Raw genomic sequence first — 27,637 nt, 5'->3', positions numbered from 1 at the left:
TAATAGGATAATATAATAGAATAATAGAATGGAATATAATGATATAAAATATATTAATAGGATAATATAAAATGGAATATAATAATAACAGAATAATAATATAATAATATGAAAATATAATAGAATAATAATAGAAAAATAATATAATGATATAATAATAATAATAATAATAATAGAAAAATATAATATAATGATATAAAATATATTAATAGGATAATAAAATAATGGGATATAATATAGTAACAGAATATGATGATAATAATATGGCAATAGAATAATAGTATAAAATAATGTTTCAGGGCATAGGATGGGAATAAGGATGAGAGGAGAATCCTAATGCGTCCTGTACCTTTAAGGAGCCTTGGGGAGGAGTAGAAAGCCCTCTTCTTTCCTTCCCTCCCACCCTCCCTTGCCCGGGCTCCAGGAGCCAATCAGAAGCCTCTGGGAAGAAGGCAGCATGGCCAGGAGGGAGACCGAAGGAAGGAAGAAACGGCAGTGCAGCAGCAGCCACGGAAGGTTTTTCAAACCGCGGCTGGGGGACAGGCAAGGCAAGGCAAGGCAAGGCAGGGAGGGAGGGAGGCACAGAAAGCAAGCACTTTCCCTCCCTCCCTCCCTCCGGTGTGTGTATGAGTGCTGCTTTAGCCCTGCAGCCATGCTTCCCAATGGAACTCTGCTGCAGCCTTAGTTGCTAGGTCTTACTTTCAGGGGAGGCCTTATATTTGGCAATCCCCCCAAACCCCTGCTAGGTCTTATTCTTTGGGGAGGTCTTATTTTCGGGGAAACACGGTATTTCTGAAAGTTCTATGTAACTTTTTCTGCACTTTCAGGTTTGACCTTGATCTTTTCCGTTCTGATATATGTACCTATCTGTTCTTTTTGAGTTCATGTGTATATGCTTTCAAATATCTTATTGGCTTAATGGCAGCCCCATGATTTTCATAGGGTTTTCGTATGCAAGGATTACACAGATGTGGGTTTGCTAGTTCCTTCTTCTGAAATATAGTCTACAACACCTGCAGGGCCATAGACAGAAAAAAATGGGGGGGGGGGGTGTTGAAACTATTTTTAGCGAATCATGAAGACTAGTTACATAATGCAAAATAATTTAGAAATCAGGCTCCATCGATAAAATTCAGTGGACACTCATGGGGATTTGGTTAACCAGTTAAAATTCATGAGTAAACCCTTAACACACACACCCCGGCTACAACTCTGAGCACCTGGTATTCATTGGCAGTCTCCCATCCATGTGCTAATCCAGTGGTTCTCAACCTGTGGGTCCCCAAAAGTTTTGGCCTTCAACTCCCAGAAATCCTAACAGCTGGAAACTAGCTGGGATTTCTGGGAATTGTAGGCCAAAACACCTGGGGACTCACAGGTTGAGAACCACTGTGCTAACCAAAGCTTACCTCGCTTAATATCCAATGTCAAATAGAATCTGGAGCCTGTAAGGCAGGGGTCCCCAAACTAAGGCCCGGGGGCCGGATGCGGCCCTCCAAGGTCATTTACCTGGCCCCTGCCCTCAGTTTTATAATATATTTTTATATCATTTTAATAATATATTGTATTTACATATAATATTGATAATAATATTATAATATTATACAATATAATACTCATACCAGATAATATCACCAGAGCCCCCGGTGGAGTAGTGGGTTAAAGCCTTGTGACTTGAAGGTTGGGCTGCTGATCTGCAAGCTGCCAGGTTCAAATCCCACCCGGGGAGAGCGCGGATGAGCTCCGTCTATAAGCTCCAGCTCCATGCCGGGACATGAGAGAAGCCTCCCACAAGGATGGTAAAAACATCAAAACATCTGGGTGACCCGGGGCAACGTCCTTGCAGACAGTCAATTCTCTCACTCCAGAAGCTACTTGCAGTTTCTCAAGTTGCTCCTGACATGAAAAAAAACAAAACAAAACCAGATAATAATATTAATTATATGTTATATATTACATATAATATTACAGTATAGTGCAGGGGTCCCCAAACTAAGGCTTGGGGGCCAGATGCAGCCCTTCAAGGTCATTTACCTGGCCACTCCCTCAGTTTTATAATATAATATTTTATATCATTTTTAATAATATATTGTATATACATATAATATTGATAATAATATTATAATGTTATACAATATATTATTAATAATAATACCATATAATATTAAGTATATGTTATATATTACATATAATATTACAGTATAGTAGTATAGTTTAATATAGTAATATATAATGCTAATATTGTGCTATGCTAATAATATAATATATTGTATGTACATACAGCTGCTCTGAGTCCCCTTCAGGGTGAGAAGAGCAGGATATAAATGTAATAAATAAATGTAGTAAATGAATAAATAAATAATTTTAGACTTAGGCTCGTCCAAAGTCTGAAATGACTTGAAGGCACACAACAACAACAATCCTAATTCACTTGACTATCTCATTGGCCAGAAGCAGGCGCACACTTCCCATTGAAATCCTGATAGGTTTATGCTGGTTACAATTGTTTTCATTTTTAAATATTGTATTGTTCTTTCATTGTTGTTGTTGTTTTGCACTACAAATAAGACATGTGCAGTGTGCATAGGAATTTGTTTTTTTTTTCTCCAAATGATAATTCGGCCCCTCCACAGTCTGAAGGATTGTGGACCGGCCCTCTGCTTTAAAAGTTTGAGGACCCCTGCCGTAAGGTATCATTTATCTATTTAAACTATCATGTAGTTTCTCAAATTTGATTTTTGGGAATGGGAGGAGTAAGATTAATTATACTTTTGGGGAGTTGGAATGTATAAGACACACTGTCTTGTGTAGTTCAATCATTCTTTCCTTCATTTTCTAGTATGTTTACATCCTTCTTGCAGAATCAGATTATGGGGTGTGCTTCCACTTTCACAACTACTATGAATTTAAATTTTGCCTCCCTTTTCTCTATGGCCACCTATTAGATAAATTTTCCAGTGCAATTTTCCAATAAGGATGTTTTAAAAAAAGCATTAATGATGCAATAAAAGTAATAAACATGTATATATAAAATCAACAACAGTAACACTTAAAGTAAGAGATGCATAAAACCTGTCATTAGAGGTATTCATAAATAAATTACACAAGAGAGTTATAAACTTAATGTCACTAATGGCATAGGCAAGCCTCCTAAACTATGAAGACCAGAGCTTAGAACATTTTTTTAAAAAAATTCTCAGTATTAGCTTTTACTAAGATAATTAACTACCCTTTTTAAGTCCATTGTTATTTTACAAAAAAGTAGAAAACGTTTAAAATTTCTCTAAATATCCCACAAAGCAATATTGTTACACCCCCTCAAAAATTGATGTTATAGGTAGCTTTGGTACTTCTCAAACCTAATTTGTTTTGTTATTCCCTCCTCATTCCTGACAATGAATCAAGTTATTACAACACATTTTCTAAAGACTAGCTACAGCCACGTGGCAACACTTAGTTGTTCCCTACTGTGTCATGACTTCAGAATGCGGTTAGATAATAGAAATATAGGCATTTCATCATATGTCTTGACCTCAAGCTTCGGAAGACTTTAAAAGTAAAGCTTAGCACTTTGAAGTGAGCTTTGAAATGGATACAGAGCGATACCAGATCATTCTTGTGCTTTCAGCAGCAGAGCTGTATTTAAAAGCCTCATAAATAGCAAAATTGTACAGCCATGATGGTGGGGTAATCACAACCAGAGCATGTTATTTATTACAAACTTGAGCAGATGAAAGGCCTATCAAGAGCACACTCATCCTCCTAGTTACATTTTAAATTTATTGGTCTTCACCTGTTCCATTAGTCAGTCCTGGTAATTTGGCACTTCCTCTTCCTGAATTGAAGTCAGGTAGAATTATGTGTTCTAGGCATAAGTCTGCATCTCTAGATGAAAGACATTTAAATGAGTATTAAAAGAATGGAACAAGCAAGAATGGAATAACTACAACATATGATGTTCCCAGTTCTCAGTATGGCAATCTGTCCAAAACGATTCAGTGGATGGATAAGAGATTAGGTTAGCACAATCATCCAATAAAGTAGTAAAGGTATAGTGCTAAGAATGGCATTGTACTTACTTGCTCAAACACCTTTTATAGAAAAGAAATATTGACAACTGGATGTAGGTTTTCTTGGTCTTCTGGATTTAGAAAGATCATATTCATAAACAGTCATGTAGCTGCCTCTTTCAAAATTTCAAGATCCAATTGTTCAAATTTCCTGCTTGATCTTTTTAGACAGAATGGAAACTACCAGTAGTAAGCAACACCTGTCCAAGAAACTCATCCATGTCTTTAAGCATCATTGGCTGAAATGAATCCAATTTGACTAGACAGCTTAATGTACTAACAATTCTATCTGTGGACAATAGAGTCATAATGGAAGACCTTAACATTCCTAGACAGATGTTCTCTCAAGTAATAAAAGCATTGTGGAGGGCCGACTGTAATCTAGTATTGTAAATGTTCACATGGAAGTAATTATTCCTAGGATGCCTGCTGATTTGAAATAATTTGGTATCCCTGTTTAGGAATGTAGCAAGACACTGAAAGAAGTGAGCACAAAAACTAACTTTGCTTAGGGAAAATCATAAATTCATCTTTAAGGCATTGTGCCTGTGTTCAAGTCATTAAGGTCACATTCAGTTTTATGGTGGGTTAAAAAGGAAACAAATTCTATCCCAACCTCCTCCCCACACACCCTAACTTGCCTCATAATCAATTAGGTAATGTTCAAAACTAACTTGTTATTCCTAACTATTGCTGTAACTTGCAATGTTTAATATTTAATTTCCCAAAATAGTGTATTTTGATTGGGAGATATCTAAAATTAAAAATTGCCATTCCCTACTGAAATTCTTCTGCAAGTATCATGTTATATGAAATACATATTCGATTCTTTCGTATTAAAATCTGTGAGGCTAGACATACTTTTTTATGGGTCTTGTTCTTTGTGGTAGTCACTGGATGAATGACAACAAAAAACCTTTCATTTGTGATTGTTATTTCAGATATTTTTGTCTTCCCTCAACTCTTGGTTTCATCCTATGCATTTGAATTAGGTGCATAAATATTCCTAGATTAACCTTATGGGGTGGCTATAGCAAATCATTTTTCTTGAAATGTATTGGGATCCATTTCAAAGTATTTAATGTCAGGAATCAGTATTTGTTCAGTGATCCTATGTCCAATAACATATTTGTGCCCATGGCCTATAGTTGGGAACTTTCCTTCTAGGAATTAATGATTGATGGATTATTAGCCACTCCTGCATGTCTAAAAGGTCCCCACTTTGTTTTAAATGGCAGTTCCCACTCTTTCTATGTGTGTTGAGATTACAGTATTCTTTGAACTGCCGGTGCTTTGTGTTGGATAAGAGGTAATTAGGTAATTAACAGTTGTGCACAATCTATTTGATGTAACAGCCCATAATACAAATATTAGCTATTTGTGCATCCATTTTCTCCTTGCTTGAAATAAATTCTTAATTGGACTTGCCTTTTCTTCTGTTTTTATTGAGTGACAGTTAGTTGGTACACGTGAAATCCTTTTATAAATATGAATTGCCAACTATGGAATTGCCTGTGTAACTTTCTTGTCCCCTTGTTGTTCAACATGAGATTATTTACTAACATCTGTTTTCTCACCAACTTCATCACTGTTACTCCTCTTTCTGTGAGCTACTTGTAAGAATAGCAAGATGGAAACATTATTTATGCTGGGAAGAAATGTTAAAAGCTAAGGTTTGACTTGTAATAAACACGGTTATTTCTGGGTAAAAGTAATGAGGTTTTTTAAAATGTTAAAACATTTACCTTGAATTACTTGGCTTCCAAATGACTGAGAAGCTTTTTGCCCTCTGAACACTACCAAGATTAACAGCTACAATACTGCCTGAAGTCCTTGCGCTTAAACATCTGACAGGTAGAAGGAGGCCATTTTCAGCAAAAGTCCCTTCATGACAGAATTTGCTTTTTTGTTGGTCCGACAGAACCTGAGCTGATTTATCTTCAGGGGATGGAATAAAGCCCATCTGTTCACTTGATATATTTCCCTTGAGAAAATGATGGGAGCTTATATGTTTGCCTATAGTGTGGAACTATGAAGATATCTTGGCATTACTTGACAGTTGTCAAACTATGTTTGTTTTTTATTTTAAACAAATACCATATATGTGTGCGTGCGCATGTTTCAGAGTCAAGAGTGTCAAGGGAGAACTGGGTAAGGGGAAAGAGAGCAAGCAATATCTTCATGTGCTTTGCCCACAAACCATAGAAAGAGAAGAGAGTCTTTAATGCACTCTTGACTTCTTCTTTTTTTAAAAAAGGAGGGGAGGTCTAATAAAAATGTTACAAGTTAACATATACAATACTATACATATATTTTCTGTTCATGAGTGCCATGACTGGTGCATTTATTTGTATGTTTTTGTTTAACACTGGAGAATTTATAGTGCCCTGAATAAAGTGGATTTTTAGTGTCTGTTTGGATATATTTTTCAAAAATTGAATTAAATTAATAATAACAATGAACCTTTTGGCTTTGTCCCTCGAAATTCTTTCTAAAGTATGTTTTTGTTGTTCCAGACAGATTATAAATGGTTCCTTTTAATTCATGTTAAAATATACTAATGGTGTGTGTGATTAATGTAAATTGCTTTATTATATTAATTGATTTTGCTGTTTTCCTTTATGTATTTTTAAGGAAATAGTGAAATTAAAAGCAGAGCTGAATCAAAATAAACAACGCCTGGAACAAACACAGCAGGATATTACAGGGGCAAAGGATGAATGTCTGAAATTAACAGAATTGCTAGGAAAAACTGAGCACCAACTGCACCTTACCAGGTAACCATTTTTCTTTTTCATCTCACTCTTGCTTACATGATAATACTCTGATTTGTCACTGCAGTTTATCCCAGAGTCATTATAAATTGACATGGGTGCTCGGTTTTCAGGTAGGTTGTATAATGAGCAAAATAACTAGATAAAATAAAATGTGCTAGCAAAACAACTAATCTTTCAAACAAAATGCTGAAAGTCATCTATGTTAATTTTATCAATATTTGTATGTATGTATTTTTATCCTTTACAAGTTAGCTTGTAAATCGCCTAGAGCATCTTGGATGGAGGGTGATTAATAAGTAATTAAATGATGATGGTGATGATGATGATGATCTTAGTGCAATTGTAGTCATTTAAAAGTTATATGCACAAACTTGTTCTGCCATAATTTTCTGTGGGGAGGTTTGAGATTATGTAGCATGTTTTATCTAATTCTGTATTAATGCTTTTGTTTTTATTGTAACTATATTGTAGCATTTAGAATTGTATGGTTTTTATCATTTGTAATTGCTTGAAATAGTGTGTAGACTACTTTAATATATGGATCTATCTATTCATTTTAATAGATTAAGAGGGAAATAGCCATTGTTTTCCTAGATAGCAATTACAGCTGGATACATTCATACTTTGCAGAGAGAAATGATGATGTATAAAACCATTGTTTCTCTATTTAAAAAAAGTTTGCATGATAGATTGGCAGTTACTCAAAATCTACTAAAGTGGATTTTTTTCTCTTTTAACTGCAACCCCATTATTGCTATGTTATACATGTTCAAATGTGTAGAATACAATTATTTCTAATATGTAAAAATAAGTGTTTAACCTGTAACATAAAAGAGTTTTTACTTGGACATCTTCAGAGACATAAAGCCTATCTATAATAGGATAAATTTTGTATTTAAAAGTATGCCACAAAGCATTTAGGGTTGTAGTTCCAGGGAGGAGGGAATATAAGTATTGGGTGGGTGTGTACATTACACATGCACACACACATACATATACATACACTTAAATTAATATACATGGTTAATTTGGGATGATATAGTATGTTTCTTAAGTGATCACACCATCTACTTAAAAAAATATAGTGTAAATATAGATCATGGGATAGTAGCAGATGGGGAATAAAACACCCTTCTCACAGTCTGCATTTAGAGAACAAATATGCTAGAGGTTAATGAACTTGAAAAAAGTTTGGGGTAAGTTGTTAAGACAGCAAAAGTTTGGATTTTGCAGGACTTCTTTTATAATGATTTGTTGTGATAGTTAACCAAATGGTTTACCAATTTCCTTCCTAAAGCTTTTCATACAAGTTATGAAGCGCTGTGGTGTCTTGGAGAAAATCCAAAATTTAGATAGATTTTCTGAAAAACTTCCGCACTCTTCATAAGGTATACTAAGATTCTAATAAAGTTGTGCATCCAAATGATATGTAATTCAGATTTGTCAACATTAATCATTAAATAGTATTACCTCAGTATTTCATAAGCATGATACTTTTCATTGTGCAGAATTGTGTTTTGCATATAATGGAGTTCTTGCAGATAATGGAGTGCATTTAACACATTTTTAGTTTTCCTTTCTTTCTTTCTTTTTTTTTGAGGGGAAACCTTTACCTTTACCTTTTTTTTTTAATAAATTTTTATTTTTTTAAACACAAACAATACATACCATAGACATACAAAACATTTACAATTCCCACCACCAACACGAGGATTGTTTTCTTTTTACATATTCATTTCTTTATGAGACAATTTTTATATCTTTATCTTTATCCATTTCCAACCTATATACTATATAACATTTGTATCTTATTTCTTATGGCTTGATCTCCAGATTGATTCATGATATAGTTCTTTACCATTGTCCATCTTTCTTCCATTTCTCTTGTTCTATTTTCATTAGTTTTTACAACATTTAGTTTCACATTCATAATTTCAAATTCCATTTGCTCCACCATATATTGGTACCATTTATTTACTGTCCATTTTGATTTATCTTTCCACCCTAATACTATTACTGCTTGTGCACATTCAATTATTGCTTCTTTTATTTCCCTTTTATTTCCCATTTCCTCTCTTTTCCCTAATACCGCTATTTCCTTTGTTATGACCCACTCATTTCCTAGTATTTGATTTGACTCATTTTGTATAGTCTGCCAAAAATATTGTACATGTTCACATTCCCACATCATGTGCATAAACTGCCCTTTCTGATGACATCCATGCCAGCACTGACTACTCCCCTTTTTATAGTAGTATGCTAATTGGCAGGGTGTACGATACCATTTGTGCAATATTTTCCTCCTCATTTCTCGTACTCTGGTATTCCTTTTCATCCCTATTGTCTCTACCACATTTCTCATCTCTTGTTCTGTGATTTGCAGCTCCGTTTCCCACATACTTTTCAGATCCCGTATTATACATCCATCAGCCTCTATGAGCATTGTATATATTTTGCTGGCCTGTGCCTTCTTTCCTTCCCCCTTTTCTCTTATTATCTTTTCAAAGGCGTTATCTTCTCTCTTAACCATATTAATATTTTCTTTTATTTTGCAATATGCACAGATTGCTCTTATCTGTAACCAATTTTCTTCTCCAAGCCATTGTTTAATTTTATTTTCTCTTACTGTTCCCTCTCTGTCATATAGTTGTTCTAGTCTCTCTATTCCTTTTTCCTTCAATGTTTGAATATTTCTATTCATATTTGATTCCTTATCCTTATTGATTATCCATACTGTTGACATTTTAGATTTTAAGCTACTTATTCTCCCTTGCCATTTCTTCCACACTTGCATTGTTCCTTTCATTGGTCCTATTAATTTATCTATATTTCTCTTATCCCATTTTCTAAAGATTATTTCTTCATTAATTTCCTTTTCAAATCTCACCCATTTTTTATTTGTCACTTGTAATTCTATCGCTCTTTCAATTTGGAAGGCATCACTATATAGCTCTAGGCATGGACAGCCCCATCCCCCCTTTCATTTCTTTTGCAATTATCATTTTTTTCCTTACTCTTGGTCTTTTCCCTCCTTCAACCCATTAATTTAGTTTCCTATCCCATTCCTTTAATTTTGCCATGGGAGGAATTCCTGGGAGAGCCTGAAATAAATACATCATTTTTGGAATTATCAATATTTTCAATGCCCTTATCCTAGACATCTGTCTCAAATTTTTATTCTTCCATCTACTCATTTGTTTAAACATTCTCTTCCATGCCATTCTATAATTTCCATCTATGATTTTATCAAGTGTCTTAAATATCCAAATTCCCAAATACTTCATCTTTTTAATGCCCAATTTTAATCCTGATTCCTTCCTTATCTCTAATTGTTCTTTTGGTGGCGTATTAATAAATAATATCTCTGATTTCTCCATATTTACTGATAGCCCTGATACTTTTTTAAACTCCCTCAATATTATTTTCATTGATTTAATCATTTCCCTTGGTCTCTGTGTTAAAATTATTGCATCGTCCGCATACAGGTTCAATCTCAACTCCTCCTTCCTCCCAATCTTATACCCTTCCCATGTTTCATCCATCCTTATTTTATATGCTAGGGGTTCTATTACAAGAGGAAATAACATGGGGAATAATGGACAACCTTGTTTGGTCCCATTCTCAATTTGAATGTTTTCCGTTCTTTGTCCATTCACTCTAATACAAGCCGTATTCTCCCTATATACATTTTTAATCATTTCACAGAAATTATTCCCCAAATTCAGTTCTTTACATAATCTATACAGATATTCATGGTTTACTTTGTCGAAAGCTTTATACACATCTAACTTTAGAATTGACAATTTTCTTTTTGTTTTTGTCGCATGACAAATCGCATTAACAACATTTCTTATTGGTTCACTGATACTCCGCCCTTTAACAAATCCATATTGGTCTTCTCCTATAATCTTTGGTAGAATAATTTCCAATCTATTTGCTATGATTTTCATGAATATCTTATAATCTTGGTTTACTAAACTGATCGGACGATATGATTCTGGGAGCTCCGGTTGTCTATCTGGCTTCAGAACTGGAATAATTTCAGAAAGTTTCCATGTTTCCGGGACAATACCTCTCATATATACCTCATTAAACATTTCAGCCATATATGGTACCAACTCATGCATAAAGGTCTTATAAAATTCTGCTGTATATCCATCTATACCAGGTGCCTTATATTGTTTCAGTCCTTTAATTACCTGAATTACTTCTTCCTGTGTTATTTCATCATTTAGCATAATTTTATCCTCCTCATTTACTTTATTCCCAATTTTTATTTCTTCATTATTCACCTGTTCTTTTTGGTGCAACTCCCTGTAAAAATCTCTCATTATTTCTTCGAGTTCCTTTCTTCCATCTTTCACCAATCCATTTTTATCTTTAAGTTTTGTTATACATGACTTTTCCTTTCTCCTCTTTAAATATCTCACTATTTGTTTCATTGATTTTGTACCCCATCCATTAATTCGTTGCCTCACACTCTGTCTCATTTTGTTCCATTGCACCTCATCCATTAATTCCAATTCTTTCTTTTTCTGCCTTAATATACTATTTATATTTCTTCTCCTCGTTAATCTCAATTGTTCTTGTATTGATTCAATTTCTTTTATACATTTTTCTCTTTTCTCTCTCCAACTTTTCCTTATGTAGGACTCAATACTAAAACATTGACCTCTTAATACACTTTTAAATGAGTCCCACACCACAGTTTTAGATAACTCTCCATTATCATTTATTAGTTTTCCTTTCTTATGGATTAATTTATACAATCTTACTTTTAATGGTTGTCCTACTTCTAATGACTATATACCTGTAAGTTGGGGTGGTCAAATGTGATGGCCCAGAGGGCCAGTTTTCCTCTTCCAACCTCTACATGGCAGGAAACCCAAATATGTCCACCAAAATACCTTACTTTTTCCATATTTCGTTTTCAAAATGGCAGGTAAAAGTGACATAGAATTATTCCCTGGGCAGTAAGAAGCCTGCCTGCCTGCCTGCCTGCCTGCCTGCCTGCCTGCCTGCCTGCCTGCCTGCCTGCCTGCCTGCCTGCCCTTTCCTTTCCTTTCCTTTCCTTTCCTTTCCTTTCCTTTCCTTTCCTTCCCTTCCCTTCCCTTCCCTTCCCTTCCCTTCCCTTCCCTTCCCTTCCCTTCCCTTCCCTTCCCTTCCCTTCCCTTCCCTTCCCTTCCCTTCCCTTCCCTTCCCTTCCCTTCCCTTCCCTTCCCTTCCCTTCCCTTCCCTTCCCTTCCCTTCCCTTCCCTTCCCTTCCCTTCCCTTCCCTTCCCTTCCCTTCCCTTCCCTTCCTTCCCTTCCTTCCCTTCCCTTCCCTTCCCTTCCCTTCCTTCCCTTCCCTTCCCTTCCCTTCCCTTCCCTTCCCTTCCCTTCCCTTCCCTTCCCTTCCCTTCCCTTCCTTCCCTTCCCTTCCTTCCCTTCCCTTCCCTTCCCTTCCCTTCCCTTCCCTTCCCTTCCCTTCCCTTCCCTTCCCTTCCCTTCCCTTCCCTTCCCTTCCCTTCCCTTCCCTTCCCTTCCCTTCCCTTCCTTCCCTTCCCTTCCCTTCCCTTCCCTTCCCTTCCCTTCCCTTCCCTTCCCTTCCCTTCCCTTCCCTTCCCTTCCCTTCCCTTCCCTTCCCTTCCCTTCCCTTCCCTTCCTTCCCTTCCCTTCCCTTCCCTTCCCTTCCCTTCCCTTCCCTTCCCTTCCCTTCCCTTCCCTTCCCTTCCCTTCCCTTCCTTCCCTTCCCTTCCCTTCCCTTCCCTTCCCTTCCCTTCCCTTCCCTTCCCTTCCCTTCCCTTCCCTTCCCTTCCCTTCCCTTCCCTTCCCTTCCCTTCCCTTCCCTTCCCTTCTCTTCTCTTCTCTTCTCTTCTCTTCTCTTCTCTCTTTCTTTCAAGCTTTGGGTGCAAATTTCACTCAAAAGTCATTTTTTTAATTGGGCATTTTAGAGGTTTTGTTGAGTAGTGGGAGTATAGATATTACAAAATTGTGGTCCGAGGCTGCATACCACATTTCCTTAAAACTGTTATGTAACTGTTGCCTTATTTTCTGAAATAGTACTCTAACAACTAGATGTGTTACTTCATCTTGTTGTGGAAATGTACAAGTGGTTGCTGTCTTGTGACTATAATGGTGGTATGCACCTTTAAATAATTTACAGTTTATGGTGATCCTAAGGATGCTTTTTTTGCTAGATTCATTCACAGGAGGCTTCCTATTGCCCTTCTCTGAGACTGGGAGGCTGTGACTTGCCTATTCTCACTCATGGAGTTTCCATGGCTGCAAAAGGGTTCAAAACTTGGTTTCCCAGAATTCTAGTTCAACACTCAAATTACTAGTCTGTATTGGCTCTCATTGTAAGGAGAAGGTAGCCTAAAGTCCTGACAAAGAAGAAAGTAGTCTCACACCTTCATATTTATTAGACAATTTTCATACTTACTGTTCTGCTGTCATTATTTCCACATTCATTGTTATTACTTTTGCTTCTTCTCCTTGCTTGTTAACTTCCCAAAGCAAAGTTGCCTCATGTTGCTTTCTTCCAAAATCAGACTGATGAGCTTTTATTGTCAGCCTAACTATTCAGGTTGCATATCAGGAGCGTCTAAGGCCCAACAGTGTTGCGGAAGAAAGGTATGTGTACCATTCGTCTAACAGTGGTACAGCTGACAACTTTCTGAGACCAAGAAATAAAATTGTATTTCAACTTCAACCATTTGGGTTAGATCGAGAATATAAGGAGCAGAACAGAAAAAGTTAGCAATATCCCATATATATTCATGTATATGTTGACCTTATGCAAAAGTCTTGGGCAGGATTAAAAGTCAATTTTATGGATTATGATATGACCCGTAAATAAGTTCATTCCATAGATATGGAAAAGCAGTAATATCTGCCCAGGGGGTCTGATGTTCAAAAAAGCCAAAAAGTGGTGCCACATCAGAGAACATAGATGGGGTTGATGTTTCTTTTAGGTTCTCCCAGGAGAGTCTAACCTCTTGCCTTTCACCACTGTACACAGAGAAGGGGTTAGCTCCTTCAAAAATAGAATGAAACTACAATACTCAAATTGACCTGTAATTAGGTCAACCCAGGATTTTTGGATTGATTTTACTAAAATTCCTAGAATTATTTGCGAAGAGGAAAATTCACATGACATTATTACTGTGTTACTGTAAGAGTATCAAAAGTGAGGAGGGAACTACCCTTAGGGGAAAGAAAACATACTCCCTTATTTCAACAGATATATATGAACCAAGGCTCACGAGACAGTGATCACAATCAGCTGAATAAGGGAGGTGTGTGTGTAGGGTGGGGCTGGGGAGCAATTGAAAAAGGAGATGCAGAGAAGGGAAGTGGGGAGGGTGAGAAAAGACTGAAAAAGTTGCCTTTCAATCTGTCTGTGATGAAGACGAAATAAAAGAGCTGTTGTGAGTATCTTGGCAAGCCTCTCTGCTTTTGGTGATGGACTTTCAGACAGTTTTATTAACCTAAATGGCAGTGGTGCTGCTTTCACCATGAAAACCAAAACTTTTCCTGTTGCTCTTCCAGGGGAAGAGGAGCAATCTGCACCAGATACCATACTCAATTATTCCTGAAGATCTATCAGATTGAAGATGCAATGAGCCAAAGCAGTATATTAAAACTATAGGAACAGAGATTTCGGTTAATCGTGACAATAAAAGTTGCTTGATACTGTAACAGACTATCATAGAAGATGGTGGACTTTTGTTTGAGGTTGTATGGGAACATCTCTGGAATGGTTTAGCTGTCAATTCTTGCATAGGCAGAGAGTTGATGACTCTTGGGGTGTCTTCTAACTCTGTGAGTCAACTCAACTCTGTTGGCCTTTCTGCAAGATGACGTGTGTACATCCTGGAATAATCAGAACATACAATGTAAGGAAGAAGGTGAAGCCCCGGGTAGTTAAGGAGTTGATTTGATAACACCGAACATTGTAAATGAGTTATATGTAGGGTTGTATGAATTATACATGCTCCAGCTGTCATTCTGAAAGTGTTTATAGACATGTTTCTGCTATAGATAAATCTAGAATATACATGAGATTCTGAAGATTTGTTCCCTTCTTCAAAAAAGATAAAAAGGCAGATCCAAGAAACTGCATACTTGTTAGCCTACTAGGCAAAATTCTGAAACAAAACGTTAAGTAGCTGCTGGTCTGTGAGCATCTTGGTTGGGTATTTCTAGAACTTCTGTTTTTGTTAGTTTGGATAGTTTGGATTAGGCAAACCAACAGATATAGTATAGCTTGGTTTCAGTAAAATATTTGATAAGGTTTCCTCTGTATCCTTGTTGACAAGATGGTTGGGTAGATCAACAGTCGGTGTGTAACTGAATTTAGTGAGTGTTCATTAATGGCTTTGCGATAGGTTTTGATTGGGAGCTATAGGGCTTTCTCCTAAACCCTGTTGTTTTGTACATTTTTATAATTAGCCTGGATAAGGTATAGAGAGAAGTTATAGGAAGAATGGTCATAAGCAGAAAAAAACAGCATCCATCTTCAATGGGATCTTGACAGGCTGTAAAATTGGGCACAAACTAAAAAAAATTATGTAGCCAATAAATTCTTAGATAAATAGTATAGGTACGTGTGGAGTCAACAGTCAAAGGCTTGTGACAGAGATTTGGTTTGGCAGTAGTATATGAGAAATAATTAACTTTATTAAATGCTAAGAAATCACTGTAATTAACAGAACAAACAGAGTAAAATCACACGCAGTAATCAAACCTATTCCAAGCAAACAAAACATTGAACATACATACAAGTAATACATGTGGAATAGATCTAGGTTTCTTTGTAAGCTAAATATGGATTAATATGGCAGTATGACTGCTGAAAAAATCCAGTGAAGCCTTAACAGAAGCATAGGGTCCAGGCAATGGAATAACAGTTCTACTCTATTCCGTGTTTGGTCAAATTAAAAATGCCGTGTAACATGTTGAATGCCACACTCAGTTGTCTTAACCACTAAGCAGAATGGTATGACCACCTCGAGCAGAAATAGTAAATGTCCTTGTTTTCTCACTTCTTGTCTTGCCTTCCTGCTTTCTGCCCCCTGTACCTTATGTTGAAGAAGCAGCACTGGTTGCACTGAGCAGCTGACATGGTTTTACAAAGAGCTAACTATGTCTCAGATACATTTAGGGCCTAGTAATCAGCTCTGTGGGAATGCGCATTAGCTGCCTTGTAAGATCTGTGCTGCTATATAATTAAGATGGCAAACTTGCCCCACAATCTTGAAGTGACGAGAGCAGCAGTGCTTCCCCATTTATCTCAGAAATTCAAAAGCATATTTTATAAAAAACTATGACAATTCAACAATGTTTCGTATCATAATACTGCTTAACAGTTTTGACAACTTATGAAATAATGGATACAATCCATTAAGAAATGTGTTGTAATGATTTATTTTTAAAAGCATACGCGCAACTTTATATCAAATGGTTACGACAAACTGCATTGTGTGTCTTAATTTGAAAATTCTAAACAGGATCCATGCTCACAAGAATACAAAGCTTATTTCTGAACTCCAGAGCAGACACTGTACTCGTCTCAAATCAAGCCATATTATTATACAAGCAATTGTTGGCCACATTACATTTTATAATTTAAAAAATTAATGACATCTGATGATTGATAAGAAGAAAAATCCTTTAAAAATCAAGTATTTGGAGGCACTGATTTTGAAGGACACACACTGATGATCAGGAACACTGCATTTCCTTGAACTTTGAACAAAAACTACTGCTTAATGGTGCTTCTAGTACTCTGTAACACATTTCAACAGCTTCATTGGGATCTGTTAAAGCTAACGTGTAAGACACACAAATTAAAGCTATCATTCTACTGCCCAGGTTCTTGCAGTATAACCAAGTTGTATAGAAATAGATTTTTGTTTTTAATTTAAAAATTGCACATTAAAGGATATGTTTTTAAAAATAATAGCCCAACTTTACTTATTTATATAAGTGGTGTGTAAAATTCTAACAATCTAGATAGCATGGTTGACACAATACCCTAAATAAAGAATATTTCAAAAAGATGGACCTGATTTTAATTGAAAATATAATTGGTAATATCAGGAGAAAATATATTGGAAAATATCTTTAAAGTATTTTTATATCTTGTTTCAAAAAATATTAAGTAGAAACTTATAATTAAAGAGAAATATAAAACCTGAATTAAGTTAGTTTGAATGCTAAACTCCTTAGCTTCTGTTTTATATGTTTATTTTTCATTAAATTTAGGATTGCTTGTGGTTTAGTCAACATTTATTCCTATCTGTTTTTCATATACAAAGGCATTAGGATGCCAGAAAATAAACTGTTAACGGAGAATTAACTTCTTTGGCATGCTTTCATACTTATCTTCCAAATTAAAGAAAATGAAATGGGCAGAAGCAGAGTGTAGATTACCTCCTTTTTTGTCAAAAATGGTGGGAATTTGAAAATTAATAATAAAAAAGGGAACAGATGCAGTAACATGCCAGAGGGAGATTAATGTGGAGAGTAAAATCTGTGAGCAACAAAACTGAAGCAAACTGAATCAGTGGGAGGTGGTTGTACAATCAAAATCAGGATAAAAGAGAAATTACAAACAACCCTGCACTTGTCAAAGTAGTAGTAATGAAATCCTGACTCTGCCAGCAGTGAGAACCTGTGTTAGCACTTTGGGGTAAGGACGGTAGCTGGGTGCCAGGTAGGAGGGCAGTGTTAGGTTGCTGGGCAGCAGCCATCTTGTGTAGAACAGATGGCACCGAAAGCTGGCAGGGGAGGGGCTCCTTAGCAGAACTAATCAGACAGTAACAGATAGGGCAGCTGGGAAGACTGACCACAGAGAGGCAAACGGCAGGATAGCTGCAGAGCTCCATGATGTTTGCAGTGGTATGCCCATTGGTCTGATAGAAGACCTTGCCATGCCTTTTTACTCCAAAACTCATAACACACACACTCCCATGCACACAAACTTTTGTTAACTGAGCAGTTTCCTTACAAAAATTGCAACACAAGGAATGTTTAATTCCTCTGATGAACAGACTCTGATTTATTTGCTTCCAGGGAAAATCTATATTTCACTATATAATGGAAATGTGCTTAGTATGTTTGCTTTTGTTACTTAAAATGCATTAATCTTGGAACAACTTGAGCAAGCTGTTCGTCCATAGAGAAGTGTTATCACTTGGCCATTCATCATGTATTGGGACTAGGACCTGTATGAAGTTACTATACTATACTAAGTTAGCAATGTTTTTCTTTGTGGTTTTTCAAAAGCAAGCAAGCAAGCATCCTAATCACTGTATCCCAGTTCTGTAACTTGTAACATGTTCTATATTTTTAAGTTGCTTAACTCCCAGGTTTGCCAAAGCATTCGCAGTAAACTTACGATTTCTAATGCAAACCTATACATTTGCTAAGAGATAATTCCTAAAGAGTCCAAAGGGGTTTGCTCTAAAGTATAACTTGAGTATAGGATTGTATGTAGTCTATGGATATCACCCTAAAAAAAGATAAAATGTCAAAAGTGAAAAACTGAAACTGAAAAGAGTATTGAAAATGTTGGAAAGATATTAATTAAAATGACTCTGAAATAGTAGATCTATTTCCTCAGTTGATTACCTTTGTTGAATGACTGGGATGAATGATAAAATACTTTGAAAAGAAATAAGTAGATGTGAATGATGCGTCTCTTTGTTCAACAAAGAAAATTGCAGCCTCTGCTTCTGTGTTTCAACTTGTATATTTTTCCCTTTGCAGAAGGTTTATGGCTTGGCTCAATTATTCATTTTCAGTGGGGAGGGGAAGAAACATTGTGGGGATTTGAAATAGGTGGTATAACACAGCCATATGCTATTTATGCATCAGTTTCTGCAATATATCTAATTTAGGGCTGTCAGAAAAAATTAGACTTATTTGATATAGCAGCATATTAGTGAATGACTACAATAGATTTGAAAGTTGCCATTTGTTCTACTGATTTGTAACCAAATCTTGCAAGCATTTTGTTGTTCCTTTCCCTGAAAAATTCTGTGAAAATGTCTTGGCTCTTTGTCCTGCAGCTGCGCAAACCACAAATATTTCTTCAGCTGAAATGAAGGTATTGTACAAGGTAATTTTATAAAAAGGCACGAGAACAATTAATAATCCTCTCTTTTTTTCCAAAATGTTCAAAATTGGTGACTGGGGGCAGGGAGTGACCTATTCCAGTGCTGTAGGATCTTCCTGTTATAGCTAGAGTAGACTTCAGTTAAATAAAAATAAGTTCTGTATTTTTATGGAAGGTGAAATAATTTACTTTTCATCATCTAGCATATTCGCTGTTTTATGATGACACATATAGTATGATTTGGAGTAAATCAACTTTCTGATTCTCTGGCAGTGCCTTTAAAAATCATTATTGCAGCATACGTTATAAACTGACAATTGACTCAACCTTTCTTGTTTAATACTTTAAATAGTTGTTCTTTTTAAAAAATACCTTCAGATCATCGTATTTCCAAAGCCATTAATGAGCTACTGTGGGAAGGAAATATTCTCAAACATCTTAACAACTAAACAGACAGTTAACTTATTACTGTATCTTTAGTTGTCTTGGTTTTTAGAAGGGGATAAAAGATTTTCTAGTCTGATAATTTCTTTGTAGTGCTTCAGTTCCTTATTTGAAGCTGGGAGGATTGATAAATATGCCTGACAATCTATAAAACATTTCATTTATACAGTTTTACTTATACTGTCTCATTAAAGGGAAATTAATAGGTCTTGATGTACATCTTAAGGTTCTGATATTATAAAAATAATACGTTTTGTGTTTGGAGAGTTAGTTCACATATGTATACTTCTGTTGCAAACATGTTTGCATTTTGAAGACAGATTGAAAACATAAATTGAGTCTCGTAATGCAAATTTATTATGTTGAGCATTTATTGGGGAAATAAGTGCATTGTTTTCCTCTGTGTGAAATTTTTTCCATGAAGTTCTTTCCTTGCATAGAATAAAATTATAGACCAAAAAAGATTTATTTAAATAATGGATATTGTGATTATTACACCCGAAAACTATCAACCCTTTTATATTTTATATACTAAAATAATAAAATACTATGATTAAAACAATTATTGTTTTACTATTGATCTTTTACTATCAAGGCCTATCATAGCATAGAAATAAAGATAAGCAGTGAAAAATTACAAATCAATGATTACTTATTTCTTCCCCATCTGGTAGCTCTCTTCTGTCTCTGGTCTGTTCAATTATGACAGGGAGCAGACTTCTTCCCGGCTCAGTTGATGCATTTTTCCATGGCAGCATGATTGCCACATCAACTGTCCCACTATTGCGTGTCTTATTCATGTAGTGTGTGAGCATTTTTTCAGCTGGTGCATGCATTTTTGTCCTGACTATAGCTATTCCATGTTATCAGCGGAGCATAACTTGTGAAAACAGGTATAATCAATTACATGGGATAGGTAAAATAGTAGGTCACTATATAATAGATCTTTCTAAAGGACTTTAAACATTTTATTCTCCTGATCTTACAGGGCAATAATTATTATGCCAAGATCTAGTTTCTGTTTGTGAACACATAAAAAACCACATTCTGAACTGAGCAGATATTTATTATTTGTTAGTTTAGAGATCTTTGCATTTTTAAACTAATTAAGATATATAAAAGAAATGATACATTGCTAAGAAGCATTTGAAAGTTGGCACTTTATGCTGAATAATAATTATGAAATAGTAACAAATTATAATTAAGTTTCTGCTAACATTCTGACACGTTTTTAATTGGTGAAGAAAATGATCCTATCATTTGGATATCCCTCAAGGAAGCTTTTTGTAAGAAGAACCTTGTTGTGGCTATGTGAAACCATTTAAGAGGTTAGTTAATAATTCAATTGTATATGTTGCTATCGGAACAAATTTTTGAAAAGCAGATGCATGCCTGAACAGCTCTACATAATAGATCCTGTTGACAGCATGAAAAGACTCAGAGTAGCTGTACAGCTATTTCTGTTGACTTGAATAGCAGTATGAATAATCACATACAGAATATCTTTCTTTACAAGAAAAACTGTAGGTTTTTATTTTTAATGAGAAACGTTTAACATTAATTAATTTGGACTTTAATATAAATATGGTGTAATTTAAAGGCAGCATTGTAACAGGAAATCAGAATATCACCGCTTTGCTCAACTTTTTTCTTCTCTATATGATTTAGTTTTTAATTTATGGCTCATTTTTCTTAACTTGAAAATGGATTGTACCTTCTCCCTCCTTACATCATTTTTGTCATTGTCTTCCCTTTTGTGTATTGCATATTTGTCAAGTGGTAAACTGTATTCTACAAGGTTTCCACATAAAGTAGTATAAGCACAAATGAAAATTTTGCAGGATTTTAAAATGATCATTAAACATAAAATTTTACTTTTCCCTATTGTCTGTTCCATTCCAAAAAGTAATTTATACTAATGGATAACTGTCCAGCTTTGTCTTTTTGTTAGGGATTAAATCTGTGCCGACAGTTCTTTTTGACAGTGACCTTGAGGGGCTTTGCATCTTGAAGAAGAAAGCAGAAGCTTGCGGTAAACAAAGTTCACTTCTGACAGATGGATTGAATGACAGAAAGGTTGTGAGTGCCAGAATAGCCCTGGCAGAGGAGGAAATGTTCAGTGGAATCCAACAGGAGAGGAGGTGTGAACAGGTGCAGGGTTGCTGACGGAAGGGGAACCAGATGGAAGGAGCCAGAGCCAGTTTATTTAAAGGAAAAGGCAGAAAACACTGAAAGACTGTACAATCAGTGGCTAAAAGTGTACATAGAAGAAGGTAAAAAACCAGAAAGCAAAACTGCACAGTGGGATATCAAGCACTTAGTGTAATGACAGTAATTGTGAGTTTAGTTGGAAAGTTGCTATTAAAATCCATTCATCCATTGCTCTAAATAACATAAAGTGTTTAAAACACTTTTTAAATTGACAAGGATATTGCTTTGTCTGTCAATTTTTTGTAACGTTAACACTCAAAAGTTATGATTAGGAAAATGTTGTCGTTCAGGCAAGCCAAATCAAGATAATAGCAAGATAAGACTTTAATATTAGCTTCAGGGTAATCTCTAGTTGTTGGGGGGTGTTAATTTTTATGAGGAAATGTCAGATTCTGACAACATTTAAGAGAAATCAGTTCTGGGAGATAATAATATTTTGTAGCTTTTAATTACTTCTTGGGCAACAAAATGGAGTATGATTTTGCAAGATACGTTGGTTTTATGACTTTTGTAGACAAATCAGGTACTTTCCTGTAAGGGTACAAATGTGGGCAGTTGTTGTCTGAGTATTAAGACCACAATCCATTTAACTTGATGGCATTTTCATTCTGCCTGAGAGTTTTTTCTTGTGTTGCACAACGTACAATGTTCTCAAAATTCAAAGAGTTGTAAAAGAAATGCCAGCTGAAACACAAAAATCTTTGTCAGGGTGTTCAAACCCTGGAACTGCATTTTAAGGTACTGCTATACTTTAAGTTTATAATCTTCCATCAAACCTTAAATCCTAAATGTTGATGAAGATAAACATTTAAAAACATAATTGTGCAGTGCTCTCCTGTGATACATAAAAGTAAACCCCAAGTGCTACTTATTTCCAGCTAAATGAATGCAGGAGTACAGCTAACGTCTTAGATTTTGAATTGAGACTATGTCAGTAGGATATTAATAACACTTTATGATATTGATGACTGAAAACCAGGTATAATTTTATTGTGTGTTCACCAAACTGTCAGAGACATTTATTCAAATTTAGTTGATTCATGCCAGTGTTTTCAAGACCAAATATGCACTGATTTTTATTTCTTCTGCTCCCTATCTCCATTATAAATCAGTAGAGGAATTTGAAACAAACATTGTGTTTTCATCTCCAAATCAGGTTGAGCATCCCTTAATCAAAATGCTTGAGACAAGGAGGGATCTGTCTTTTGGATTTTGGAATACTTGAATAAGGAGGTATCTTGCAGATGGGTCCCAAGTCTCACCATAAAATTAATTAATAATGGTCTGACGGTAATTTTAGACACAGTATTTTAATAATTTTGTCCATGAAACAAAGTTTGTGTACATTGAACCACTCACCCATCTATATGGATAATTTTTGATTTTGGAGTATTTTGCATCTTGGAATTCCAGATAAGGGATGTTCAATCTGTAAAAATATGCTATTTATTATTATAAATAAAAACCTCTGTCAAAAACATAAGAACGTTTCATTTTTGAAAGATATATTAAATATGAATAATAAAAACTAGTGTAAATAGCTATGCTCTCACCTCTACTTTCCTTTTGTTGATGTATCCCTGAAGTACACCTACAAAACTAAATAATGGATAAATCACATGCCTTTTTAAAATAAGTGTGTATCTTTTTGAAATTATTTTAGCAATAAGGGATTTCTGATTTATAGACGCATGCCTTTAGCTAAGTAATGTAACTATTGTATAATATAGAGTAATCTGATTTGAACATACTGGTAACAAGTATGTTTATAAATCAAGTAGAAAGGCGATTTGTTCTCCTGCATGCACTTCTGTGTGTGCTGGAGGGAAATCCCATTGAGTCTTTTTTTCCTCTGTTTTCATCTTTCTGCCAGAGGCATGCATTCTGCTGTGCTCAGACTGCTACATGATGGAACATTCACGTTTCCCACTGACTATTTATATGCCATCCTTGCACAGAGCCATAGGGAGAAGTGGAGCCATTGAGGACATGGATGTGATGTGTCATATACACATAAGGACAGTTGAACAATGATGAGAAATGGGAATGGGATCAGCAGAGTTCCCATTGCTCTGATGGAGAATGTGTGTTTTTAAATATTAGAAAAAATAACTTGATCATGTGGCAAGTACAGCCCCCAAAATTCCTGTCAGCCTCTAGCAATCAGACAGTCTATGTGTTTTAAGTTAAACAAAAGAACTTCACTAATCCTGAATGCAGTTGCTTTGGCTGTCTGCAGGAAACCTAGCTTATGATTTAATGAGTTATTTAACTATGCATTCGATCTAAGGAAACAGAAATGTATATCTAGATTCAGAAATTATGTTATGTAGTACAGCAAGACCCCATATCCATGGGGAATATATTCCTGACCAGAATGATTATGTGGAACTGCAGATATGACCAAAATTCATTAAATTACCTCACTTCTTCTACGTGGAGTCTGAAATGTGCACATATGGGTTTCTCTTATGCCTGCGCAGACCTTCTGAACATTCTAGAGCTTAAAATGCAACATTTTGGCGGAAGCCCCGCCCATTCTCCCCATACACAATATAAGCCCATGAATGTTCAGAAGGTCTGCGCAGGCGAAACCCATATGTGCGAATTTCACAGACTTCCACTCGAAGAAATACGGTTACAGGTAAGCAACCTATACTTCTGGTCCTAGCATACCAAACAGTTGAATTGGAGGACCTAGACATTCCTAGGATATCACTTAGGTGTGCATCATTATAGTGTAATCAGATGTATCTGCTCTGCCTGGAGTGAATATGGTTGTGATACAGATTGTGCAAATGCACTCCTTACCAATGTCTGGGAATCAGGTATAATAAGCTTCTATATTATAATTAAACCAGCAGTTAAAAGGTAAGAGATTTTTGTCACTATACATATTTTATCCTCTGTCCTCTCCATCTGCAACTCCTTCACATCAAGAAACATTATCACGCATGATAATCGATGATAATAGCAAATTAATTCCATACTTTGCAAAAGACACCTCTCTCCTCTCTTTGATTTGTCCTCCGACACAACTAGTGCTGTTTTCTCTATCAGTTTCCAAATATGACCAACCAGTACAATGTCTCACTTCTTTCTTTCTTTCTGAGCCTCAGAAAAGAAAAAGGCCTAGGCCATTTGGATTTACTCTTGGAAATAATAGCCACGATTTGCCACCATTTTCTGATGTTTTTTATTATGTCCATAGCAAAAGGAAGAAAAAGGAATACCGGCGGTTAGGAATTGTGGAAGTTGAAGTGCAAAACACCTGTAGGGCTGAAGTTTGTCCATGCCTGCTTTTGACAGTGTTTTCCATTATATTCTTCCAAACAAGCTAGTAAAATGTGGGCTGATCAATTCTATTAAGAGAGCTAAAATGTAATAGATGGTATTTAACAAACTCATTTCGTTTTTAAAACAACCTATATATCAAATATTCCCTATATTTATATTTAAGAATATATATATATGCTCAATACATGTTTTCTAAAAAAATCAAACTATTTTAAAACTATTGCAAGAATAGGAAATATAACTTTTAAAAAGTATTTTAAACTACTTTAAAAAGTTATCTTTTCTATTCTTGCAATTGCTTCACTTCTTTAAACTGGAGAAGCCATCTTAGTGTTCTATCAGCATACAGTATATTTGCAGTAGATTTGATGCGACATATAAGAGGTTAACCCTTTTGACACTTGAAGATAGTGCAGAGGAGATGGTGATATGTTGAATGTTTTATTCAGTACTCTGTTCCTGAAATGATTATTAGATCTGAATAATCTGACAAGTCTCAGAAAAACAGGTGGACAGTATGAGCACCAACCACTAAATTTCATTTTCTTTTTAGTTGTTTTTGTATCCAGTGCAAAACATGAGATTATCAGGATTGTTTCAAAATCCAGCAGGCAGCTGGTTTCTAACCTAGGTTTTAGCCATCCTTACATAGAACAAATTTATTTTTGAGTTAGCCAGGATTATTGTCATTGCTGCTGCTGCGGTGTCTTCAAGTCATTTCCAAATTATGATGACTCTTAAGGCAAACCTATCATGGTTTGTTCAAAGAGTGTCTTGCCTTTGCTTCCTTCTGAGACCAAGGCCGCCTCCACACAGGACAAAATGTGGCACAAACCAGAATTTAAAATGCCAACTTGTACCACACCAGTTGGAGGGAACCCCACCTTATCGCTAGGGGTGGGGGTCAGGTATCCATATTGTGCTGATGTGGTGTTGGCATGGCAAATGCCCTCCCCTCTTTTCCCAAACCTCTGTCACATTATCACAGATGATGGAGCTATAAGGAAGTCTCAAAGAGGCTGTGTGTTGTTGTTTTTTTTTGGGGGGGGGGTGAGAAGCAGAAAGGGGAGAGTGGCACTGCAATTCCACCTTCCAAGGCTGCCTGAGTCCAGGGAGCATTGGATGACTGTGGAGACAAACACTTGGGATCACAGATGGTGATCCCAGATTGTCAAAGTGTGCAGCAGTCCCAAGTCAAACAAGATAGTTCACAGAACTAGGCCAAGGTCAAGAGCCAATTACCAGTAATCCTAGCAACAAGTCTGCAAGTCCAGAGCCAATGTCCAAGAGCAGTCTAAGATTCCAAGAGCGCATGGATACTGAAGTTGCAGCCACCAATCAGATAACATACTCCAGTTCCTTAAATGCTACTTCCCTGTTGCTGGCCTTTTCTCAGCAAGCCTGCTGAGGTCTTTTTCCCTGAGTTCCACAAAGGAAGGAGCATTTAACTCTCCCTCAGGTCCCTTCTATGCTGCCATATAATCCAGATTATCAAAGCAGAGAATCCACATTATCTGCTTTGAACTGGATTATATGAGTCTTCACTGCCATATAATCCAGTTCAAAGGAGATAATCTGTATTTTATATGGCAGTGTAGAAGGGGCCTCAACCTGCTCAACCAAAGTGTCTTGTGTTTGGCCAGCAGGCTGAGTAGTCATACCTTCTGGCTGTGGCTGATGGAGTTGCTGTTCCTAGCTAGGCTCTAGTTCTGTAACCGCATCATCACTCAGCAAACCGTCATCCATGTTATCCATGACACAGATGTCTTTCTTCATATATCCCATATCTGCAACGAAGATCCGGATCTTTGCAGATATTTTAAAATTAAACAGATGAGTCGGTTTATTAAAGATTACTTCAGGCTACTGTGCCATCTACACTGCATTATATGGCAGTGTAGATGAATCCCAAAGAGAATGTGACTTGCCTAGGGTCACCACGTGCATTTCCATGGTGAAATTGGAGTTTGAACCCGCTCTCCAGAGTTACGGTTCAGCATTCAAATTGCTACATTATGTTGATGCACTTTAAAGCCAGGTTTCAAAAGTCTTTTTTTAAAAAAATTCATTTTTATTAAAATTTGTGGAATACAATAAAAAAAGGAGGAAAAAAACCCAGAACAATTGTACATGTATAGTTACAAGTCTGCACGTATTTTTCTTTACATTGAAAGTGGGAGAACATAAGTGGTAAAGAAAAGTAGGAAAATAGCAAGGGAAATAATACAAAGAGCGAAAAAAAAGGGGAGGAAGAATTGTCAACTTCCGATCTTTTACATCGAGGTTTGAAAAAAAGAGTGTCCATATATTTATATAGAAATATACATTTATTTTCTTAAGAACAAAACACCACCGCCCAAATACTCATGCTATCTTTATTGTTGGGAATCTGGATTTCTTCTTATCTTATTTAAAGTATTCTTTCAAGAAAGTCCAATCAGCTGATTTTTTTTTGGTATACCTTGGTTTCTTTTAAGGTGTTGTGTTAAATTGTCCATATTCATGATGTCTAATATTTTCAAAAACCAATCCTCTATCTGGAGTACTTCTTTCAATTTCCAGTTTTTAGCATAGATCATTCTAGCCGCTGTCACCAGATAGTTAAATAGTATATCTTTTCTTAGATCCATTTCAAAATCTGGCATTCCTAAAAGGAAATATTCTGGTTTCATTTGGAATTTTATTCCTAATATTTCTTGAATTTTCCCATAATTTTTTGTCCAAAACTTTTT

General features: G+C 35.9%; 1 protein-coding gene and 1 long non-coding RNA gene across 19 annotated transcripts in view; one reads left to right on the top strand and one right to left on the bottom strand.

Moving 5' to 3' along the window:
- sdccag8 (SHH signaling and ciliogenesis regulator SDCCAG8) overlaps positions 1-27,637 on the top strand; it is a 135,372-nt gene that overhangs the window by 36,930 nt on the left and 70,805 nt on the right. For all 18 annotated transcript variants that reach the window (XR_010004131.1, XM_062974833.1, XM_062974903.1 and 15 more), the window contains exon 13: positions 6,705-6,847. Coding sequence is in view for 17 of the 18 variants with exons in the window: in XM_062974833.1 (XP_062830903.1) it covers positions 6,705-6,847 (143 nt within the window). In the remaining variant the exon portion in view is untranslated. The remainder of the gene's footprint in view (positions 1-6,704; positions 6,848-27,637) is intronic.
- LOC134297406 (uncharacterized) overlaps positions 420-27,637 on the bottom strand; it is a 67,426-nt gene continuing 40,208 nt past the window's right edge. The window contains exons 2-3 of the long non-coding RNA XR_010004136.1: positions 3,794-3,885; positions 420-1,896 (exon numbers count right to left, since the gene is read on the bottom strand). This is a non-coding gene — a long non-coding RNA (uncharacterized LOC134297406). The remainder of the gene's footprint in view (positions 1,897-3,793; positions 3,886-27,637) is intronic.

This window comes from Anolis carolinensis, chromosome 1, assembly GCF_035594765.1.
Source record: "Anolis carolinensis isolate JA03-04 chromosome 1, rAnoCar3.1.pri, whole genome shotgun sequence".
NCBI classification, from domain to species: domain Eukaryota; kingdom Metazoa; phylum Chordata; class Lepidosauria; order Squamata; family Dactyloidae; genus Anolis; species Anolis carolinensis.
Note: the sequence above shows the minus strand (reverse complement) of the source record. Positions and strands in the feature narration are given on the sequence as shown.